At 37.6% G+C, this 23,077-nt stretch overlaps 1 protein-coding gene across 1 annotated transcript in view; it reads right to left on the reverse strand.

The window, feature by feature from the left end:
* Positions 1-23,077, reverse strand: part of gpc3 (glypican 3) — a 109,842-nt gene that overhangs the window by 24,077 nt on the left and 62,688 nt on the right. Inside the window, exons 4-6 of the mRNA XM_026225591.1 lie at positions 20,569-20,711; positions 18,871-18,996; positions 12,874-12,985 (exon numbers count right to left, since the gene is read on the reverse strand). Of these exons, the coding sequence (XP_026081376.1) occupies positions 12,874-12,985; positions 18,871-18,996; positions 20,569-20,711 (381 nt within the window). The remainder of the gene's footprint in view (positions 1-12,873; positions 12,986-18,870; positions 18,997-20,568; positions 20,712-23,077) is intronic.

Raw genomic sequence — 23,077 nt, forward strand, 5'->3', positions numbered from 1 at the left:
GCAGCAAATCCACATATCAGAATGATTCTTGAAGGATCGTGCGACACTGAAGACTGGAGTAAAGATTAATGAAAATTCAGCTTTGCATCAAAAGAATAAATAATGTTTTTAAATATATTGAAAAGGAAAACAGTTGCTTTAAATTGTAACGTTATTTCGCAATATTGCGGTTTTACTGTATTTTTTACTCAAATATACCTGCGGCCTTGTAATTTCCTGCATTCTTAAAATGATTGCATTATAACCTCTGCCCCATATACAGCACTTTTTAATTTCCTCATTGATATGTCACACAAATAAACAGCCACAATGAGTGTTTTTTGTGGATTTGTGAGGACCTTACAACCACTTTAGTTGTTGTGGTTCATACTTGAGGAAAGAAGGGATAAAAATGGTGCATTTTCACTGTGTGAGTCATGGAAACTTCAATAAAAACCTGCATGCGCACACATTTCATGCATTACTCAACATGTATTGATTTTGAGGGGATAAAGAGGGGGGTTTAAGGACTTTTATTCCTTTTCTTTCACTCCCAGCGTCCCCTCTCACCTGTCTGAAGAAGAGTCAGTCACGCAAGACAACTGTGTGAGACAGATGAAAGAGACATATTCATTTCCTAGAACTAATACCTGTTGGGACAGGAGCACAAAGAGCAGGCCTCCTCTAGCGGTCTGGGTGTGGGCTTCTCCAAAGATGATTTATGACTGTTTTACCACATTCGTCTGAATCAGTTCCTTTGCAATCTAAACAAGTCTCTGTAGTAGCTTCCCCAGTGCTGTAACAAACCCATTTTTCAAAGAAAACTAAACAAATTGAAGATATCTGTTCCATTAGAAGAAAAAATGAAGCAAAATTATTCAGAAAGGTGGGCTTCAGTGATGTTTTTGTTTGTTTAAAAATATGTACGAAAGAGCTGTGATGAAATATACATATGATTTATCCTTTACAGAACTGCATTTTTCCAAAAAAACACCCAAAAAAAACCTATAGTTTAAAAAGAGAAAATAATTCACAGGTCTTTTATCTAGCAGTGTTAAAGTTGGCATGTGTGCAGTAAATGCAGGTGATTGTTTGACAGAGCAGTGAGAGCTAAAAGAGTTTCTGATACGAGGGCTGCTGGCTAAATCTAATAAGCATCTGAGGACAGGCCTTGCTCCAGGGCTTGGCATGTTATCGCCATCATTCCCAAAGTCATGTGGTCTGAATGCAGTGCATCTGATTCCCAGCTCAGCATTCTCTCATGAACACATTGGGCCCTATAATACACCCCACGCAATTTGACGCCAGGAGTGACAGCCTGGCGCAGTTATCATTTATCACATCCTGCGATATGTTTAAATAGCAAATCCATTTGCGCCCATGGGCATGCTGGTCTGAAAACAAGATGTGTTCAGGCACATTGTTGGTGTGTTGCTATTATGTGGCAATTGAAATACATTGTGCCTTTGACCAAATAATACTTGGTCTAATGTCAAATGAGCAATATGACCTTTAAAGGGAATGGGAGATGAGACTCTGAATGGTTTATGTTATGCCCAAAACATAACCATGACTCATTAAGACAACAGTTTTGGACCATGTACCCAATGCACCAAATGTTTTTCAGTCGCAAAGGTGGATTCAGACACACCCAAAGTGCACTTGCAGCGTGCGCTTTAGACCATATATATATATCTCCTTATCCAGTAAACAGAAACAACTGGAAAACCGTGGGGCCTTCAAATATTGTTGATAATGGGGGCCCTACAATCTTAAAGTTTAAGAGCCACAATTTGAAAGGTATAGTTCACCCACAAATAAAACTTCTAACATCCTCACATCACTCCAAATCTGTATGACTTTCTTTATTCTGAGATACACAAAAGAAGATATTTTGAAGAATGTGATGCCTGCTCTTTTCCAATACAATGCACAAAAATGCAAAAAGTAGTCAACATGTTTCATGTGCTACACATATTTGCAAAATAGGTTTGTGTGAGAATTAAACTGACATTAAAATCTCTATTCTATCGTAATCTTTTGTGTAAGTTAGCTGAATAGTACATTTTACAGTATGTAAAAAAATGAATAACATCCTGCGATATGTTTAAATAGCAAATCCATTTGCACCCACTTATGCGCCCATGGGCATGCTGGTCTGAAAACAAGATGTGTTCAGGCACATTGTTGGTGTGTGGCTATTATGTGGCAATTGAAATATATTTTGCCTTTGACCAAATAATACTTGGTCTAATGTCAAATGAGCAATATGACCTTTAAAGGGAATGGGAGATGAGACTCTGAATGGTTTATTAAACGTTACGCCCAAAACATAACCATGACTCATTAAGAAAATACGCACAACCCTTTTGGACCATGCACCCGATGCACCGACCATTTTCCAGTCGCAAAAGTGGATTCAGACTCACCCAAAGTGCACTTGCAACGTGCGCTTTAGACCATATATATATCCTTATCCAGTAAATCAGAAACAACTGGAAAAAACATGGGGCCTCCAAATATTGTTGCTAAGGGGGGCCCTACAATCTAAAATTTATAGATTAAAAAGGCATAGTTCACCCACAAATACAACTTCGGTCATCCTCACGTCACTCCAAATCTGTATGACTTTCTTTATTCTGTGATACACAATAGAAGATATTTTGAAGAATGTGATGCTTGCTCTTTTCCAATACAATGCACAAAACTGCAAACTATCTGTCCATGTATGATTTTTTTGATGTTGCTTGAATTAAATTAATAACATAATAGACAGTAATTTCTCATTAAAAGTCAATTATTATAACACCTCCTTATTGACAAAATTTTTTTATATGTATAGGCCCCATGTTATCTAAAATCCTCTTGTGTATCGTGTAATTCCACAAGCTCCCTTTTGTTTAAAAAATGAGTCTGACAAGCCTGATCTATAACCTCACCTATTTTTCACATTTATGCAGACAGATGTAAGAGTATAATATGATCTATACAAGCAGTTTGAAAAGATCCATACATGCAGTCCAATGTGTGTGTGTTTTTACAGTAACGTCCCAGGTCTCACCGAAGGCTTATCTTAAGCACTGACACTGAGCAGTACGCCACATGTGTAAGTGCTGCCTCCTTCCTCTTCTGTCTTTCTCACATAATCTAACTGCTACATTGTAGAGACATTGATTTGAGCAGTGAGGCCCCCGTAACAAAAGGAAAGAGAGACAGAGGAGACCCTATGATGACCCTCCACGGATAGGAAACAGGAAGTGAGACATCTGACCCGCCGAGAGGCTCCCGTTGTGTTTTCCAGCGAGGCCGCTGATGGAGCAAGGTTCCTCTTTCGGTTCACACTGGGAGATATGGACGAGTCATGAGAAATGACACATAGAGGTAAATCTCACAGAGAGCCCAGGGGAGGCTTGAGTTTCACTACCGCCTGAGAATCAACACACTGTAACCCTTCCACCTGTAAACCTCTCTACCTCAGACACAGTTGCATTTCATTGTATTCAGACTACAATGCTCATAAGGCAACCATAATCATGTTTGTCAGGAACACTAACCCCCAGATGCGAGGCATGGCTCCTGGTGGGACGACAGAGCATAGACAGGGTTTCTGTCCAACCAAATTAAGCATGCTTTGCTTAATTTCAACTGCTTACTCAAAACATTCAATATACACAACCGTTTAAATGTTTGGGGTCTTAGTAGCTTTATATTTATGTTTTTGAAAGAAGTCACTTATGCTCACCAAAGCTTAATTTATTTGATCAAAAATACAGTAAAACTGTAATATTGTGAAATATTATTACAATTTCAAATAACATTTAATATATTTTAAAATTGTATTTATTATCTGTGAGGTAAAGCTGAATTTTCATCATCAATACTTTAGTCTTCAGTGTCACATGATCCTTCAGGAATCATTCTAATTTACTGATTTCCTGCTCATTGTCTATTATTAACCATGTTTAATATATTTTTTGTGGCATAACATTTTGTAGAAACATCTGATAAGTGATCAAAATTATTTTAGTCATTTAGCAGATGCTTTTATCCAAAGCGACTTCCAAATGAGGACAATGGAAGCAATCAAAAACAACAAAAGAGCAATGATATATAACATTACATATATATACACATTACACATACTGAAATGAAATACAGTCAATGGGACAAAACTTAAGGAATAGTTCACCCAAAAGATTAAAATACTTATGTTGTTCCAAGCTTTTTTTGCATTTCTTGCTTCTTCTGAACAAAAAAAGAAAATTGTTTTTTGTTAAAACCTTCCCCATATTCCACTTCAACAGGAGCAACTACAATGATCACACACACACACACACACGTGCACATTCCCACACAAAAGGTTGAGTTATGTAACAAGTTTGTAGTTTCTGCCAAAATAACTTGGCTGCCTCTGTTAGAAGAACATTTCACAGAAAAAATTTCAATTCTGTAATTATTTACTCGCCTTTTTTATAAAGCGGATAGTTTCAGTCCTTGATTCTGATTGGCTGAGCTGCGTTCGAAGCTGTTGAACTAAAACTGCTTAAAATGAAATTCAAATATATAAACAAAACCACTAATGAATCTAAAATTAAACTGAAATGTGAACAATTTTTTTAAAAGTATTAAGAATCTTGGGGGAAACACCGAGAATGATAATAAATATGTTACCATTAGTTTCATTTCCTGAATAGTTTTGTTTGAGCAGTCCAACATGTCAACTTCTAGCTCAACCAATGGCAGGACACTATCTGTCTTTCTGCACAGCTGTAGATGAGGAGATATAGGTGTTTGTGAACACTTCAGTCAATACATGCACTTTTGTTTATTTTGCATCCCTGTGTAAGTCCTTTATTTCTGGTCGGTCAGTGGCTCAGGAAGTGCCCTCTGTAACATTTCCATGTCACAGGAAGTCTTTCCAGCAGTTTAGGATAACAAATATGTCCTGTTAGTAAACAGGTTCGTCTGTGACCATGTAAGGTGTAACCCGTTTCCTTCAGCAGAGATAAGCTCTGGTTATAGGGTTGTTGTTGGGTAGCTGTGTGGTAATTGTAGCCAGTGTGGTGGCTGAAGGTCGATTGGTGGCAGTAGGGGGTCACCAAACTTCTGGCCTGCGGGATGAGGGGGCTTTGCTGAGAGGACTGCTGGGAGGTGGGTCTGGGGTCTTCAGCCTCATTAGCAGCTAACTAATTGGAAGGAAAAGACCTCTCATGTGCTCCGTCTGACCTCTTAGACAGCAGGGGAGAGGGGAACAGATAGAAGAAAAAGGAAGGGGGAAGGAGGGATTGTGAGAACCTACAATAGAGGGAATGGCAGAAGAAAGATGTAAGAAAGTGCCCAGAGGTTGCCCGTTTCATAGCTCAGGAGACTTCATGGGGTTTCACTTAACTCTCAATTTCGTCTCAGATGTTTCTTTTAAAATTCCTTATTGGAAATAAAAATAGACATCAATGAGACATCAAAAACTAATCTGAAACTGGCTTTTCCAGCTACTCTTTTGAAAATGTACAGTACAGACCAAAAGTCTGGACACACCTTCTCATTCAAAGAGTTTTCTTTATTTTCATGACTATGAAAATTGTAGATTCACACTGAAGGCATCAAAAATATGAATTAGCACATGTGGAATTATATATGGAATTATATAAATAACAAAAAAAGCGTGAAACAACTGAAAATGTCATATTCTAGGTTCTTCAAAGTAGCCACCTTTTGCTTTGATTACTGCTTTGCACACTCTTGGCATTCTCTTGATGAGCTTCAAGAGGTAGTCACCTGAAATGGTCTTCCAATAGTCTTGAAGGAGTTCCCCGAGAGACTTAGCACTTGTTGTACCTTTTGCCTTCTGTCTGCGGTCCAGCTCACCCCTAAACCATCTCGATTGGGTTCAGGTCCGGTGACGGTGGAGGCCAGGTCATCTGGCGCAGCACCCCATCACTCTCCTTCTTGGTCAAATAGCCCTTGATGCCTTCAGTGTGACTCTACAATTTTCATAGTTATGAAAATAAAGAAAACTCTTTGAATGAGAAGGTGTGTGTCCAAACTTTTGGTCTGTACTGTAGCTTAACTTTAACTACACTACATGATACTAATAAAAAGTGAGTAATTACAGTTAACAGCTTTAAAAGCAAAATCTTTAAAAACACATCTCTAAAATGAATCCAACGGATCTGACTGTCAAGTTAAAATGACTCTCAAGGTAAACTAAAGAACGTTGGCCTCTCTGTTGCCATCTTTGGTTAAGACATGAAATTCCACGATACTTGGTTTTTGTGTTTATGCACTGATTTTGTGTGTGAATGAATCTGATGGTTTGAGTTATACTGATGTCTCCCTGTGATCAACATATTGCAACAGATTTAATATTCTACTACAAGACCTACTAACAGGGATAAGAAAGTCCTACAACACTCTTAAAAACAGGGTTTTTGCAGAGATGCCAAAGTCAACAGTTCTTAAAAAGAACCATTCTTCTTAGTGTGAAGAACATTTTGTATTCAATATTTTTTGAGATTGGTTGTTGATTTATAGATACTGAATCTGAATCTGAACACAGAATATGTCATTGTTGAGATCTTTTCTAAACATTCTTCTAGAAACATGTGAGATACTGAAGTCTTAAAAGTGAATCTCCATTTGCTTTCCTGTTATTCTCATTGTTTAGAGTAACAATCAAAAGAGTTCTCATGTATGGCTTTTCTTACTAGTGAATGAAAATCCGAAAGTGAATAAAGTTAAAAAGGGGAACGAATCAATGAAATGTGAAAGTGGTGAAGTGTTATCAGGGGCCGCGCTTGGATCGGGGGCCAAGCACAACCCCCACTCTACTCTGGATTTATGGAGGTCTTTCTAGACTGCTTTAATGTCAGGTGTCACAGTTTATTTGAGAAACCCTCATAGTTGCGCACCATCAAACGGACCAGCATCCACTGAAACACACATTAAGCTGCCATTTGAAGTCTGTGTGTGTGTGTAGACAATTTGCCTAAATATGTGTTTGTGTGTGCTAGACTCAATCGACTATGGTAGGGTTTGTTTAAGATCCTTCAAACTACCACCCACAGTTAAACCTAATGTACTTCACATCCCACAGTACCATCACAGATGTAAAAGGATTCAGATTAAACCAGTACATTTCATATTATACACATAGCACAATACAGATAAATTCAGATGAATCTGCGTATTGGATGGAGGTCAGCTCAGTTTGGGGTCTGTAATATTTTTGATGTTTGAGTCTGTTATGATGACCACCAAGGTTGCATTTATTTGATTAAAACACAGTTAAACAAGTAATACTATGAAATATTATTCAGCGGTAGCAGGACGTCAGGCTGCGTGCTGGAATGTGGAACTCTGGTTTGTTTTGCTGTCTGCTCTCCTGTCTTACCTGCGGCCCTCCCTCGCTCTCCATCTCTCCGCTGGATCTAATTAAAGCGAAGGAGGGCTGCGGGACTGGAGTGTGTCACATACAACTCGACACAGTCAGGAAGGAGAGCGGGAAAGAAAGTGGGATATAACATTGGAGGAAAATCATAAAAAATGTAGGGTGGAGTTCAAAGAGAGAGCGAGAAGAAGAAAGTGAGGGCATAAACCGGGGAAAAGAAATGCAGAGAAAAGTTCCAGTCAGGAAACGAGAGAAAAAGCGAGTGTGCGTGAAAGATCTAGCCTAGAGTTCTTTCCCATAGTACGTGAAAAAAGAAAAAAAGAGCATCTCATTTTTCACAGAACATTCCACAGATCTAGGACAACATGAGAAGTGACGTAATATATGCTCACCTCTCTGCCCTACACATGGTAGACACATCTCAACGCTGGAGGGAACTTCGATAATCAAACACCAATCAGATAATTGCAGTGTTTCACCAGTATCCCCTGAGCTCTGCTGGGAACAGGCTTTTTTGATCAGTAACTCAATACCCTGGAAAGTCCAGATGGTCCTGATGACGGCACTAGCCGAAAGACATATTTAGCTAAATATGAAAATCTAATTTAGCAATAGGCGTAAATTAAACTCTATATGTGAGGGCGGCGGTTGATAAGGAATTTGTCGATTTTCTCGACCTCTGTCCCAACATTGTAGGCAATGCATTAAAACGTCTGCATTTTGTCACCAAAAAGTAAATTATTTAAGTGGGATTAGGTCTAGATATCAGATCATTTATAGCTTCACTCATTGAGAAATATGATACGTTTTTACATCGATAAGTTGGGCCTTAAAACAATGTGTTTTTTGTCAGCTGCTTGGTTCCTATTTCATGCTAGCGAGTCTCACTGGTTTAAAATAACCGTATAAACCTTAAACCTCTAATATATTCAGATTTTTCGCTTTCATTCTGGACAGACAAATTGCTTATGTCTGTCTCAGGAAACTTTATTTCACTGCATAAGTCCTTAAAAGTTCAGTGCAGGGGATTTTTTTGCCACAGACTGATCTCAGGGAAATTTTACACATTTATTAAGGTTAATTTGTTTAACAATTCCCCTCAAAGAAGTAAACTGTCCAGAAATGCTGCACTATTCTTGTATAAACACAAAGACTCTACAGATAAGCATGAGTGAATGTTTGACAGTCATGGGAACAAACACAAAAGCACATGAAGACAGACTGGGTGTGTGCTATGAGCTTCATCTCTGAACATCTCTGCCATATTCGCCAGGCAGAAATAGACGGCTGATAAACACTAGCATATTATCTGTGCACTGGCACTATATATGTAGGGTTTGAAATTAATAATTGCCAACCTGCAAAATAAGGATGAAAATGCACTTATCAACTTACTTGCCAGTCTGGTGGGTTATGATTTATAAATGATGTCTTCCAACCTTTGTGCCACTCAAATTTTTTTCATTAACTGACATTAACAATGATGAGGAAACAGCTATTAACTTCATTGTTAACTTTAAATTCAATTTAAAACGAACAGCCTATCTATTAATCTTCACTGTGTTGTTTACCATTAAGCATGAAAATGAATTAACTAAATAAATAAATGCTGTTTTATAAGAGAAGCCACAGAGAATTTTGTTTTTATTACTATTCGCGAAGCTGAGGCAAAAGTTAATACATTATTTCAAATAAATTATGTTTGTTTTAAACTTTTCTAGTAATTAAAGAATCATGAATGTGTCATGTTTTAAATGTTTTAATATTTAAACAGCACAACAGATGTTTAACATTGATAATAAGATGAAATAATAAAGTTGGTAAAAATGGTATTTGGTGTAGCACAAAAAAATATATACTGTCAACTTTAATGTTAAATATGTATTTACTATTAAATACATTTCATATATACTTCTTTTTTCACATGTAATATTTTTTCAGTCTGTGTAAATGGGTATATCAAAGGTGTTCATTTCAAATCATCATATTAAGCTGAAGCACTGCACTAACTCACATAGATTAGGCCTGAGAGATCCGTATCTGACTGAGTCATGTTTAGGCATGCAGATAAGAACACACAGACTCTTTGAGCACTTGCCCAGTTGGAATAGCTTGAGCACCAAGTCATTTTTTTCATTTATAGAGACGAACTTACTCTAAACTTGGCACTGCGCAGCCATTACATCAGCTGCATTAGGCGTGAGAAATCGGGGTCTGCAGAGCTGAGGAAGGGTCAAGTTTTGTCTTTTGGTGTTTAGTGCATTCCCTGGTGTCTCTCTTTCAGAAGAGGCCCAAATCTGAGCCAACAAACCATCTCTAGCGACGCTACACTAACACACTTTGGGACACAGGCTTGTCACGCTATATGCCCCGGGAACAGACATATTTCAAACACTGTTGAGAGCGTCCAAAAATCGTATTGCTATATAAAATCAAATGGGTCCACACCCAACATGTTTTAAAGAACTACAACTGCTGGAGAACACTTCGAAAGTGCAGGACATACTAAAAGTAACAATCCTCCCAGGCTAGAAAATGAGATGCTGGCTAAAATGCTAGGAAAAGTCTGATATGATTGTTCTGTCTGTCCGTTCTGAGAAATAACTCAAACCCCTGGCTATTGGAAACAAATGAGAACACACATTAGTATGGTGCCAGATAACACCAGATGTAAACTATTATCACAGGCTCATGTTAAACTGAACATTTGATTAAAAAACTGGTTGAGTTTCTGCTGGTGAAGTAAAGGAAGCACTACCATTCGCACTAAAGCCTCGTTCACATTGACATAATCAAAGGAGGTCAAGAGACAGACGTGTCATCGATGGTTAGTAAATAGTATGTCACTCAGTTTTGACAAAAAAAAATCGATTTCTTCATGTTAAATTAATGTTTGTAGGGGAAAGATTTGAATATAAATAGCAGCAGCATCAACATGAACCAAAAACCATTGGCAGAAGCTGCTTTTTTGAACAGAGTTAACTTTGTAGACTCACTGGAGCTCCGTCTCCATCAGCCGGAACTCTAAATGAACATGAATTATTAAATAATGATCCAATTATGAATGATTTAAACAGTCTCTGTCATGGTGAAAGGGGCTTAATTAGGTAAGATTATGATTTCTGTGAAATCGGCTAGTGCTACTGGAGTTGCTTATGACGCTGGAAATTGTTATGTCTGGTCCCGTTCTACTTCATTAAGGACATTGAACACTTTCAAATGTTTTGACTGCAGTACAATTCTGTTTGACAGAGAATGCCATAGTAAAGACATCACATTCGTGAAGAAACAGATGGGAAGAAGGTGAGAAGAGAAGAGAAGAGAAGAGAAGAGAAGAGAAGAGAAGAGAAGAGAAGAGAAGAGAAGAGAAGAGAAGAGAAGAGAAGAGAAGAGAAGAGAAGAGAAGAGCTCTTCTCCACAGCCTGAGGGCAGACGAGACCCATAACTCATTTGAGCTGCTCTGATGTCTTTGTGGTCTGTTTAAACAAAAGCTCTGCGCTAATCTGCTCAGATGGGACCATTGAACATGAGGCCGCAGTGGGTTTCTATAACACACACACACACACAAATACATGCAAAGCAACACACATAAATATAATTCTGCTTTACGGCAAGATATACACAGGACTCCATACACTCTCTAATTGCTCACTTAAAGTAAAATTAAAGATTAAAAGAACAGGTTTAAATAAAATAATTAAAATCAACGATTAAATAACAATAGTGAATATAGAGTTAACAAGCAGTATTAATAGACAAAACAAAGCAGAACAACAACAACAACAACAAACAATCTATAGTAAAAACAAACACACAAAACAAAACAAAATAGGACAAAAAATAGTAAAATAGTTTTAAAAAGTAGTAATAAACAAAAACAAAATAAAGCAAACAAAACAAAACAACAGTACAACAATAAAAAAGTTAAACAATAAATTTGAATAAAAAAAATTAAATAAAGCAGAAACAAAACAATACAATACTGTCATGATTCTGCCTTCATGTCCTGACTTTTCTCTAGTCTTGAGGCAGGATCATGACAGACCCGTGTTTTGTGTACAAGCACATGGCCTTGTCTTTGGGCCATGTGCTTGTGTTGTCTCGTTCCCTTGCCCCGCCCCCTTGTTATCCTAGTCTTGTCGTGATTGCCTTACCTGTGCCACCTGTTGTGTCTTGATTAGTTTTCCTATTTATATCCCCTAGTGTGCTCTGTCTTTTGTCGGTTCATTGTTTCTATATATGTTTCTACATGGTTCCTGTGATTGTTAGCTTGTGAGATATTGTATCATTGTTACCCCTAGAAGAAGTCGTTGTGTTACCCGTGAGTGTTTTGTTTGTAGTTAGTGTTCTAGTGTTTAGAGTCGTTGTTTATCGTGTCAACCCAGTCCTGTTAAGTTATTTAGTCTCTGCCCTAGTCGTTGTTTTCCCCTTTTGTCTTTAATAAACCCTCTGTGTAGTGATTCCTGTCTGCGTATGAGTTCCTCCCTTACCCTCCATATGACAAATACAATATAAAAATAACAACATAAAATGTCTAAAGTAAATTTGAAATTAAGAAATTTGAGATTAGAGTAAAAAGAATAAAAGGAATCAATTACAATGGTCTCTCATGAATTAAATAAGTCATTAAAGAGATTTTTATCTTAAGTTGGGTTTTGAGTTACCTCTCTCTTTCTCGCACGCATTTTTACTAAATCTGTCCCTGTTTTTGCCTTGACTACTTCAGAGTTAGCACTTCTCTCTGTATGTTGTAGTCCTCATTTTAAGTTGTTTCTGATAAAAGAGTCTGCTGAATAAATAAATGTAAATGAAAAACAATAGACAAAGTAAAGGTGAAAATTCAAGACAAAAGGTGCCGATAACACACACACTTGGATTGAGCATATAGATTTTCCCAATAAGGTTGCATTGCAATATACATTTAAACCCAGCCAAAAACACACATCCTCCAGATACAGAGGAAGCACAGAAAGAGGCGTCCTTTAGATTGACCAGTGAACTTCCTGTGGATGAGCCAGATGCTGTTCTCTCAGGATTACCAGAGTATACACAGAAAACCCCATAGGGTCAAATATCACTGTGAGATCTCGGTCACAATAGGGAACGAACTGTATATGAAATATAAGCAGACACATCCTGACTTACACACACACGCGCACACACACACACACACACAGTCAAGGTGATACGACACGCAGCTGTTGTTTTTTAAAGGCAGGCAGGAAGAAAGTGAATGAAAGCCTCTGCTTTGTCTGAATTAGAGTACAGATACCGGCAGCCCCTATCACACATCCTGATAATCTACAAGACTGCACTGCAATAAAACAGAGTGCAGATATGTACATCTGTGTGTGTGTGTGTTTGTGATGACAGGCAGACTGTTGTGACTGATGTTATACACGGCTGTATGTTTGTGCGCTGACTGACGGCATGGCAGTGGATTATTATTCACAGGTGTGCACTGTGAACTTCAGTGTGTGAGTGTTTTCTGATAAACAGTAAATCACCTGATTGATGTGCTTCAGTTTGTCGATGATCTGGCTGATGACGGGTTCAGGAGGCTTTTGTCTGGGTTCTGAGCCATGTGGATTGACTTTCTTTATCCCTGGACCAGTAAACCTGCAGAATATAAACATACATTTGCATTACTCATATTTAAACAAAATCACAGGTTTTAATGCACATATGGAGTGGATATTTTTTGGATGATTTTATTTTTTAAAGGGAATTTCTATATAAGCACATGGGTTTTGGCTTCAAAAAACTATTAACATTTACAGTTTTACTGTCTAGAAAAAAATAGTTGCATGGATGTTGAACTGTCACACTACAATATAAAATACTATTTAAGTTTTAATTTTTTTATTAATAATTGTATTAATTTATATTATATTATATTTTTACAGCAAAAAAAAATCTGTAAGAAATTGAAATAATAATAATAATAATAATAATAATAATAATAATAATAATAATAATAATAATAATAATAATAGATTATATTTGAAAATAAAAAAGTACCGGACAGTTTTGATTTATAGGGGAGAAACATACAAATCCACTGCTAAAGAAAACATACAGCTGTGTAACTGGACTTTTTACTTAAAACCTGATAGTGACTGAGCCCTTCCCCATGTGACATCTTACCTCGTTCTCCTGTATTTGAGAAAGATATTTTATTAAAAATCCATGAGTTCACCTTAACAACCGATCATTACATATTGTTCACTATTCAGCAGTTGCTGTTTTTTTAAAGGTATCTGACAAAGCTGCTGTGAACGGCCACAAACACAGGAGCACTAAAACGGTCTTTTACTGCCACCTAGAGGCAAACACGCGACAATAGGAATTTCATTTGGGCAAATTAAATCTTTACCATTCAGCACATTCAACCATGCTGTACAAGGACATTCAAAGAGATGAAAATGCACAATAATTTTTATTTGTATTTTTATTTGTAGATACCAAGGGCTTTATGAAAAGACTGTCGCTTTTGATTTCCATTGTTCTAAATTACTCAAGGCTTTAAAAAAAAAAAAAAAAAGAAAAAAAAGGAAGCATAAATTCAAAAAAAAAAAAAAAAAAATCAAAATTCTGTTGTAGCTCTTATCAGATACACGGATACACTGACAGAACCCAACAGTAAAACAGCACAACTGGGTCAGACATGTGCTGGAATCTGAATGTTTCTGAGCAACTGGAGCATATGTTGGGCATCATCAACTGCTAAAATGTGTGTGTGTGTGTCTGCGCCCAAGTGCTCTCTGATCCCCCCGGGCCCCTTGGACTCATGTTCCAGTTAATTACTCCCTATTAAAAGCTAATTAGTGTTGATGCACACAGGCACATTTGTGCAAGCACTGAGGCGATAAAGAGACAGTGAGTGACAGATCCAATACGGTCACAATACTAACTAAGCCTGTGCTCATCAAAAAAACAGCACTGCAAAAAATCACTTAGTTCATTTGTATTTTTGTCTTGTTTTTCAGTAAAAAAGTATTACATATATTTATATAAAATATAAGTGTTCATTATGTATGTATATATATTTTGTATATTTGTACATTTAGTGTGTAAAAAAGAAAAAACTAAACTCATTCTTAATTACTTAAATTAAACTTAATTAACTCTTTTACAAACTACATAACAAAAAAGGTCTCTATTAGTTTTCTATTTCTATTATTTATGAGGATTAAAGGACTTTTAAAACTTTTTGAAAAATTTTAGAAAAACATTGATTTTTGCAGTACTGTGAGTTTCAGATGAATGAGCCAAAGATATGACCTCATTCTCCATTCTTAGCAATGACATAATCCTGAACAATTCTATCCAATCATCTTTCATGGCGCCTTCACATGCAGTGCTTACTCATTAAGCCAAATTACATTTCCATACTTCTTTATTCTCCTTATTACTCTCGATGGCAGCTCACCTCCCACTTTTAATTATCACATTAATAATACAGACATGAGTTTCATTAGAAGGAGGGGATCAGAAGACATGGGCAGCGTTTAATGGAGGATGAGATTAGCTGGAGCTTCACGCATGAAGCGCCCACCTGTGTGCTGACCAGGGTCAAGCAGCATCAGGTCAGCTCTGTCCGGTGCCATTTGAGTGATAGAATTGCATTACAAATGAGCTAACTGTCTTATTAGATATGTAAAAATTATAAAATTATATTACACAGATTGCTATTGGCTTTTTCTGTATGTTGTAATGTAAAAATTGACTTCATTTTATCCGCCACTGAATGACTTCAACATCATGATTCCTAAAAAAAAACCAAAACAACCCACTACAGGCATTATGGTACAGCGGGAGCACAGGCAACCCAACTGTTACTACAGGAAGTGACTACACACCCCGTGGATGTACAGTCTGGACCAGCTACTAATGCTGAACCTGCTCAGGCTCACGGTCCTACTGCGCACCCCTCAGGGATCCAACATGCCCCACTGCCCAAACCCGCTGGAGACCTCGAGAATCAATCACGAGTATCTTCAGCATCACGCGCTGACTGAAGAGCAGCTGAAAGAGAGGGAGCTTTTTAAGCGAGAGGAGAAGTATTCTGGGACTCGGAGGAAGGTTTACAAAACATACTGAATATCCGCCAATCCTGACCTAAAGTTAAAGACTTCTCAAAGCTTTTAAATATTAAACAAGCCTGTGTGCCACAACTTCCCCTCAAATGTAACATTTCTCAAAGTACTCATATGGTGAGTTGGATTTCCACCCACAGAATTGATAGGTTTTTTTGTTTAACAGTGGATTATTGTATTCATGACATTTTAGTATTAGTACTTATAATGCCAAATGACATTTAGTATAATATGAGCATGATTCTGGTTTGGAGTCGATGAGGGGCTACTTGAGTCAAACTGAAGGGCCTGTGGGAGTATATAAGATGAAAACAGAAAGGCAGATATTCAGGATGCTACCATTGATTCTCTAGTGTAGAAGGCAGAAATCTGTGCCAGAGGTTTGGTGACTTGATCCTTGACATTGAGGGCTCCGCTGCACTGCTTCCAGCACAGGAGAAAACCTCATTTCTAGCAAACACCAGAGATGCTACGAATGAACTTTACAGTCAAATTATCTTTTGCATAATTGAATAATTTTAAATCTGACCTGAAGTAACATTTCGCCACAGTTCCGGCTGTTTATATTACTTTTGCAAGAAAGAATGAGCAGGAATGTAGTTGTGGCTGCTCAGTGAGTTTATTTGACTGTGGCATTTAATGCATTTTCTTTATTTTTTGACATTTGACTATTTCATCTATCAGGGCCACATTACCAATGACATTCAAGATGCTTCCTTCCCAACACAGAATGTGAAGGATCGCTTCGTCTTCAATACGTTGCATAAAATGAGTCTGAACGCATTCCAGAATTAATTTAGATATTCCACTAGAAGCCAAGGAATGACATTGATATTCGACTGACATTTATTGCATGGTATCGTTATTCTATTTCTCTCCTCCATTATCTATTTCTCTCTTGGGTCCTAATTAACTCCTCGGGGCCTGAGAGCCCTCTGACACAGCTGTCTGTCCCCTAGGGCCAACTGTCCACCCCTGTTGTGTCCAGGCCATTTCACCATCATTTACTCCTCAACTGCTCCTACTGAAGAGCAAACAGCTGCAGCTAATGGTGCATAATGCATACAAACACTCACAGACACACACCTTTTCAACAATTACAAAATGGATACACTTAACAGACAAGACAAGAATGGATATTAGGGGATAGGACTTTAAAACTCTTATTACAGTACCATCAATCAGATGTTCACCGTACTCAGCTGTGCCTGACAAATGAAAAACACTTGCAAAACACGTTTATGAGATCCATAAATAGTTACATTTTTATTGCTAAATCTCACCTCACTTAGTTTTAGCTCATTAGATGTGATGCTATGGTGTCTTGGAAGTGTGTCTGATTCCCTTTTCCTTATTATGTACCTTCATGCATAAAGCACTGCCTGTTTTTATTTTATTTAACAAGACATGGAGTCGTGTGGATAAAGTGAACTATTGTGTTTTATCAGCTGTTTGGACTCTCATTCTGACGGCACCCATTCACTGCAGAGGACTCATTTGAGAGCAAGTAACATAATACAAATAATACATTTCTCCAAATCTGTTCTGACAAAGAAACAAGCTCATTTACTGTAACTTGGATGGCCTGATGGCCTGAAGACTTTTTGTTTATTATTATTTTTAATTTTAGTTTTTAATAAAGTTCGGCCCATGGCATCAATTCTCAATTAAGCAAGTGCATTCAAGTTCTAATGCAAGATTTTAAATGGTTTTTGCAATAATTATTTAGCAGTTGCAAACAAAGCAGAATGACTGCGTCTCATAGGTGTTTTGTATTTGATTCATTCAGTGTTTTTGAATGAATATTTAATGATTCACTGACTGCTTTTTATCACTTGAATGAATGAATGAATCATCTGGTTTGAATGAATCAATCTATGATTCACTTATTGACACTTGACACACTTGAGTACATTTTCAGCAAATTTCATTTTTCGGGTGAACTATTCCTTTAATAGGGCTAAGTTATATGTCCAGTTCCAATAAATTATTATATTTTTAAACTATGAAAGATGTGTGAACATCTAAAATTTCTTGATAAACTCCCTAAAAGCAGACAGAATTCTGCAAAGTCAACGGAATAGTCAACTCATTTTGGTTCTTTAATATGATGCATTTCACAGTTTAAAGAGAAGCAGGAATCAATTTGATTGTGAATAGTAACTGTTTTAAACTAGAATGGAGCCAGACTAAATGAAAAAAAAAACAAAAAAAAACAATAAAACCTAAATAGTTGTTTGGCTATTGGTTAACATCATACAATAGACAAATAACTAAAAAGGAACGTAGTTTCAGAGAAACCGCTTACATTTTGATTACAGATTAGGATTTCTTTGAAATAATGTCCATTGATAAATCGTTCCCAATAAGACCAGGAACAAGCATTAAGACAGTACATAGAATCCATTTTGATTTCATGCTGACTTTAATGATCACTTCAGTTCTGAGCTGATATTTACAAGTCATTAGGATGAGATATTGCAGCTCTTAAAGCTTTTCTGTTTGGGTCAGGGATGCACTGATTTATTGCCATTTGCCAACCTTAACTTGATTTGTGCCGTGAGAGAGTTATGGGACAGAAGCATGTGGGACAGGGAGCACTGAAATATGACAATTTTGAAATTGGGTTCCATAGGGCACATGGAGACCCGGGCACGAAAAAGAGCAATTAGCCAGGCACTGGGAAGCCACCACACCACTCGACATCAGTTGCCCCACAAAGACCACATCACAATTCACACCCTGTTGCCTGTCTGATGGAACTGGAGGCAGCCCAACTCATTAGATACACACACACAAAATCATCCGCTCAGCTACCAGCCACTTACTCTGTCTCCATTTTATTCAGAAAGCTTTTTAGACTTCAAGTTTTGTGACAAACTCTGGGGCAATATGTCTCTTTGAGATTGCAGCAATATTGGAAAGCATTTACGAGGCTTATTCTATTGTAATATATGTGACTTTTACCCACTTAGCAAAAGCTGTCAGAATAAAAACACTAATAGAGAAAGCTTGTGAGTCGTAGAGTCTCTTCCATTCTGAAATACTGATTCACCTGATTCAGACAATCAGCTCCGTGCATGAACTGTGTTCCGATTGACATGGTCCCTACACAGTGTTCATTGCTCCCTGAGCAGGGGAAATCTGTTAAAGTAACCGCAATGATGCGTAACACTTGTTCTACTGCACAGCACCAATAGAGAACGAATATTAATCTTAATTTACATGTCAGAGACTATATCTGCAAGAAGAATGATGCCACTTAATGAATTTACTTAACGTTTTAATGAACATTTATGTCCTTGTTATACACTAAAAGACACTATATTGTGAATATAGAGAACCTCAAATGGAAGAACACAGTATTAGTCTGTAGTTACATGGTCATCAGATTGAAATACTCACTTGTCTGTCATCTCCTGTCCGTTCCAGCAGAAGGAGCTGTTGAGTGCCGTTGGCTCTTTGCTGCACAGAGCTTCTCCGAGGCCACTGTAGAACTGACTGAAGCCCCTCAGACCCGAGATAAACTCCCTGCAGCAGTCAGAAAGCAAATTGAGAAAGTAAGAGAGTGCAGAAAGAAGAAAGAGAGAGAAAGAAAAAGCCAAGTGGACTCAAAGAAAGAATAAATTCAATTAGATGGTATGCACAAAGAGGTAAGATTAAAAAGAGTTCTTGGCACAACGATGCAGAGATTTATGGGAAAATTGAGGGGCATGGAGAAAGTAGAGTGAAGAATCAGAAAAATTAAAATGGGCTTGGGGTCAAACGCAGTGTGAAATGTGATCTACTCCATTACGTGTCGTTTCCTGTCAGGCTAAGTTAATTTGAGACGCTTTGACTGTTAATTGACATTATACTGGAGAAGAAACAGCCCTGTGTTTGGCTCGTCCGCTCTCATCTGTTCATCAGAGCAAGGGACAGTGGAACTGCACAGAACAGAGGCGACAGAAGGAAGCTCAATGACACTCACACGGCAGGAGACAAAGCCTGTGTTAATGAGCATCTCTCTGTCACCACCATCAGCCCGAACACACACACACACACACCACAACTAACTCATCAAGTAATGTTTTTAAATATATGTATATAAATAATTTCTTATTTTTGATTTTGAAATTAGTATAAGAAAAGTACAGAAATAGAAAAATGTGCATGTTGCCCCTGTACACGGTATCTCTCAAATACTCAGAAGCACAAAATGGACTGTTTGATTTGGTTGTAAGACACCTAAAAAGGTCAGTGGGGATCTATATAGAGAAAAACATGAAGGAAGAGAGAGAGTGAGTGCTGAAGTGGAGAGTCTATTACAGCATCTGAATGCACTCCACACAAACAGCATCAGAAGATGTAAGCTGTATGAAAAGATGCATGAGAACGGCATTATGGTTGAGTGCAATTCCAATTTCTCCAATTTATTATACACTTACTAGATTTACACTGAATTGACTTACTGTCAATTCTATAGCAGCAATGCTTTTCAGTCCACTTTGAGTGTTTAGAGCACTTGAAGACTCTCTAGAGATTGAAATAAAACAGGAACGTGTGTATTTTCAGCTGCTAATTGCCATTTTTTAAGAGCTAAAGAGGGTAAATCATCATGTTTCATTACGACTTAATAACAAGGTGAGCCATTAGTATCAGTGAGACAGTTGAGCTCCAAAAGCACCACAAATATCATAAACGTATCTATTTATTTCAAGTCAACCTTGTGTGTAACAGACTAGACTTTAAGTCATTGTTTGTGTTTAGCATGTCAAATATGGTGTGACACATGGTCTGGAATCTGATCATTTGGACATGCAAACAGGAACATGCACCGACTGACCCCAAAGTGGTGGTCAAACTCCGGCTCTTTTGGTCTTTGACTAAAGTTCTGATTACACAAGATCACAAGATTTTTTTACTGTTTTTGTAAAACTGTTTAGGCAACAAAAATAGTTCCAAACAAAGCATAACTGCAATTATAAAATAGATTTGATGAATTTCCTTTTCATGTTGACTTAAAGTAACTCTTGAACTTGAACTGTTACTGTATGAAAAACATAGTTTTCATGTAACTGTCTTCATATACAAACTTTTTTCAAAACTGAAGCATGACATTACCTGCGCCGTCCAAAGAGGGTCTCATCGGGGTCAAAGTTCACAGTTGGACGACTGTGGGCCACCGGCGAGGCAGCTGCGTGTTCTGCCGACATCGGTGCAGCACGAGACACCCGCGGGGGCGCGTGTGCACATATCCCGCTCACCTGTGAACAGGAGAAGATTGGAGGGCTAAATGTGATCACTTTTGGATACAGTCCTGGAAGACGTCAAGCTGAGAAAGCAATTATTGAGACAAACTGTCCCTGCAAAACTTCCTCCCCATTCAGCTAATTGTCTGGCTGATGGTGCTGCGTTTGCCTCCTGCTTGTTTTGGTTTGACGACAATACGATTTACATTAAACGAGGCATTGTGCCTTTTCAATAATCATAACCCTTTACAGACATAGTGAAAGTAAATAAGCCCTATTATTCCCTTTCTCATGAGCGCTAAACTTTATTGTTTTTATATGGGACAACATAATAATAGTAATACCCTGCTCCCACACTGGCTGTGTGAGATAATGGAGTCTTGCCATTCTTTCAGGTTCAATAAAAATGCAAATGACTCTTAATGTGTAGCTTGTGGTTTAATGGTTTGCCGCTGGTTTAATTTCCCATGGGGGCTGGTCCAGGCCCTTATTTTGCCATGTAATGCTTGTGGCATATTGTGCCTGCTTGTTCATGAATGAATATGAGTGTGTCTGGGTAAACAGGCTCTGGAATTCTGATGGGATTCAGGACAGGAGATCAATAGTACAAGGACATCTACATTTGGGCTGCAAGATCGGTTGCTGTGGCTTAACATAACAAGAAGATAAACTTTTTAACATGTTCTGAAACATCAGTGGGTGGGGTGATCAGATTCACCCTACAGTCATTCATAAATTTTGCACACACACCAACAAATAAACTAACAAACTGCTGTTGAGCTAAACCATATGATTATCAGAGTAGATCAATAGAAGCTCTTTCTAGCAAACAGCCCAGGGGAGAGTAAATAGATACTGTTGATGTGCATTGAGTGTATGTATGTGTGTGTGTGTGTGTAAGAGATTAATAGAAAGAGCAAAACACAGAACAAGACAAAGACAAAAGCAGTATGGTGGATGATCGGAGCAGGGCGCCTTGACACAAATGCAATCCTGACGCAACATATTCCAGCAATGCAACACTTTCTACCATTGCTTTTCTGTAGTTTTTCTGTGGCTCCTCAGGTCATATGATATCTCACTCAAACTCAAGCAAAAAGGTATAAGATAGAAACTTCTTTATACAAAATGTCTAAAATACTTTGAAAGCTACTCTACTTTTTTATGTAATTTGTTTATTTTATTTTAAAACATCTTTATAAAATTAATGAAATTAATTTAATAAACATGAACATAATTTGATGAGTTACTTTTTTTTCTGCAAACCAAAATAGTTACACTATGAAGCCGTAGCAGATCCTGTATGAATCAGCGTATTTACCAAATGATTAAATGGATGATTAATGACTGACTTTTAAATACAGTCACTTCCTTCATTGCAGAATGAATCAGTGTTTTTAACAAATCGATTAAATTAATGATTAATTGACTCCCTTATTGATAAGTCACTTGCTGCCACCTGCTGGAGTAATTATGTGAATTATATATTTAAACAATTATGCCAATAAAGTAATTTAAAATCAAAAACTGAATACTGTGCAAGTCTTGTTTGCCAAAATTTTATGGGAAATTTGTTTTTATTTTGTCTGTATCTCGTAAAAGTTTCACCAATACTTGATCTTTGCTGCTGAAAAACGTAACAGTTTAAAAAACAGCAACAGTACCATTTATTTAGCAAAGCTAATTTAGTTTAACAGCATCGCTCCTTTTTAGTAATGGTACTGCTTAAACCTGGACACATCAAACGCTGTTCTCCTCTCATGCTAAAACACTCATCCCAATGGATTCTACACAAACTATCAATTGCAAACCTGCATGTACACTACCAGTCTAAACCTAGACACCCACACATTCTTCCCTAATGCTCTCTGTGCTGTGTGCTCATGGGAAATCGTTAGTGGCCGGTCTGAAACATGGCTCTTACTTGCTGTAATTTACTCTGTGTTGTGTGTCTGTGTGCCTATGGCCTTGATTAATGTGTGGGTGTGTGTCTGCATTAGTGTGTGTGTGTGTGTGTGTGTGTGTGTGTGTGTGTGTGTGTATCCAGGGCCTTTAGAGAGCTGTGGCACAGGAGTATAGAGTGGGTTTGTGTATGTGGACTGTGTGATTGTTTTTCTCATTAGAGGAGTATTAATATCAGGCAGGCGACAGAGGATGTGCTGGCTAACAGTAACATTGAGATAAGCGGCGTCTCACAGAGAGGCTCTTTAAATATCCAGTGCCCTTTATCGGTACCTCACACACCCCTGAGAGGAACATTAGGACCAGACACACACAATAATAAAAAAATTAATAAAAAACAAAAACACTCTCACATGCACTTCATGACATCAGTGTGCAATGTTTAATACAGACATATATCCTCAGCTGAAACAATGGCT

Source organism: Carassius auratus, chromosome 39 (assembly GCF_003368295.1).
Source record: "Carassius auratus strain Wakin chromosome 39, ASM336829v1, whole genome shotgun sequence".
In the NCBI taxonomy this organism is placed as follows: domain Eukaryota; kingdom Metazoa; phylum Chordata; class Actinopteri; order Cypriniformes; family Cyprinidae; genus Carassius; species Carassius auratus.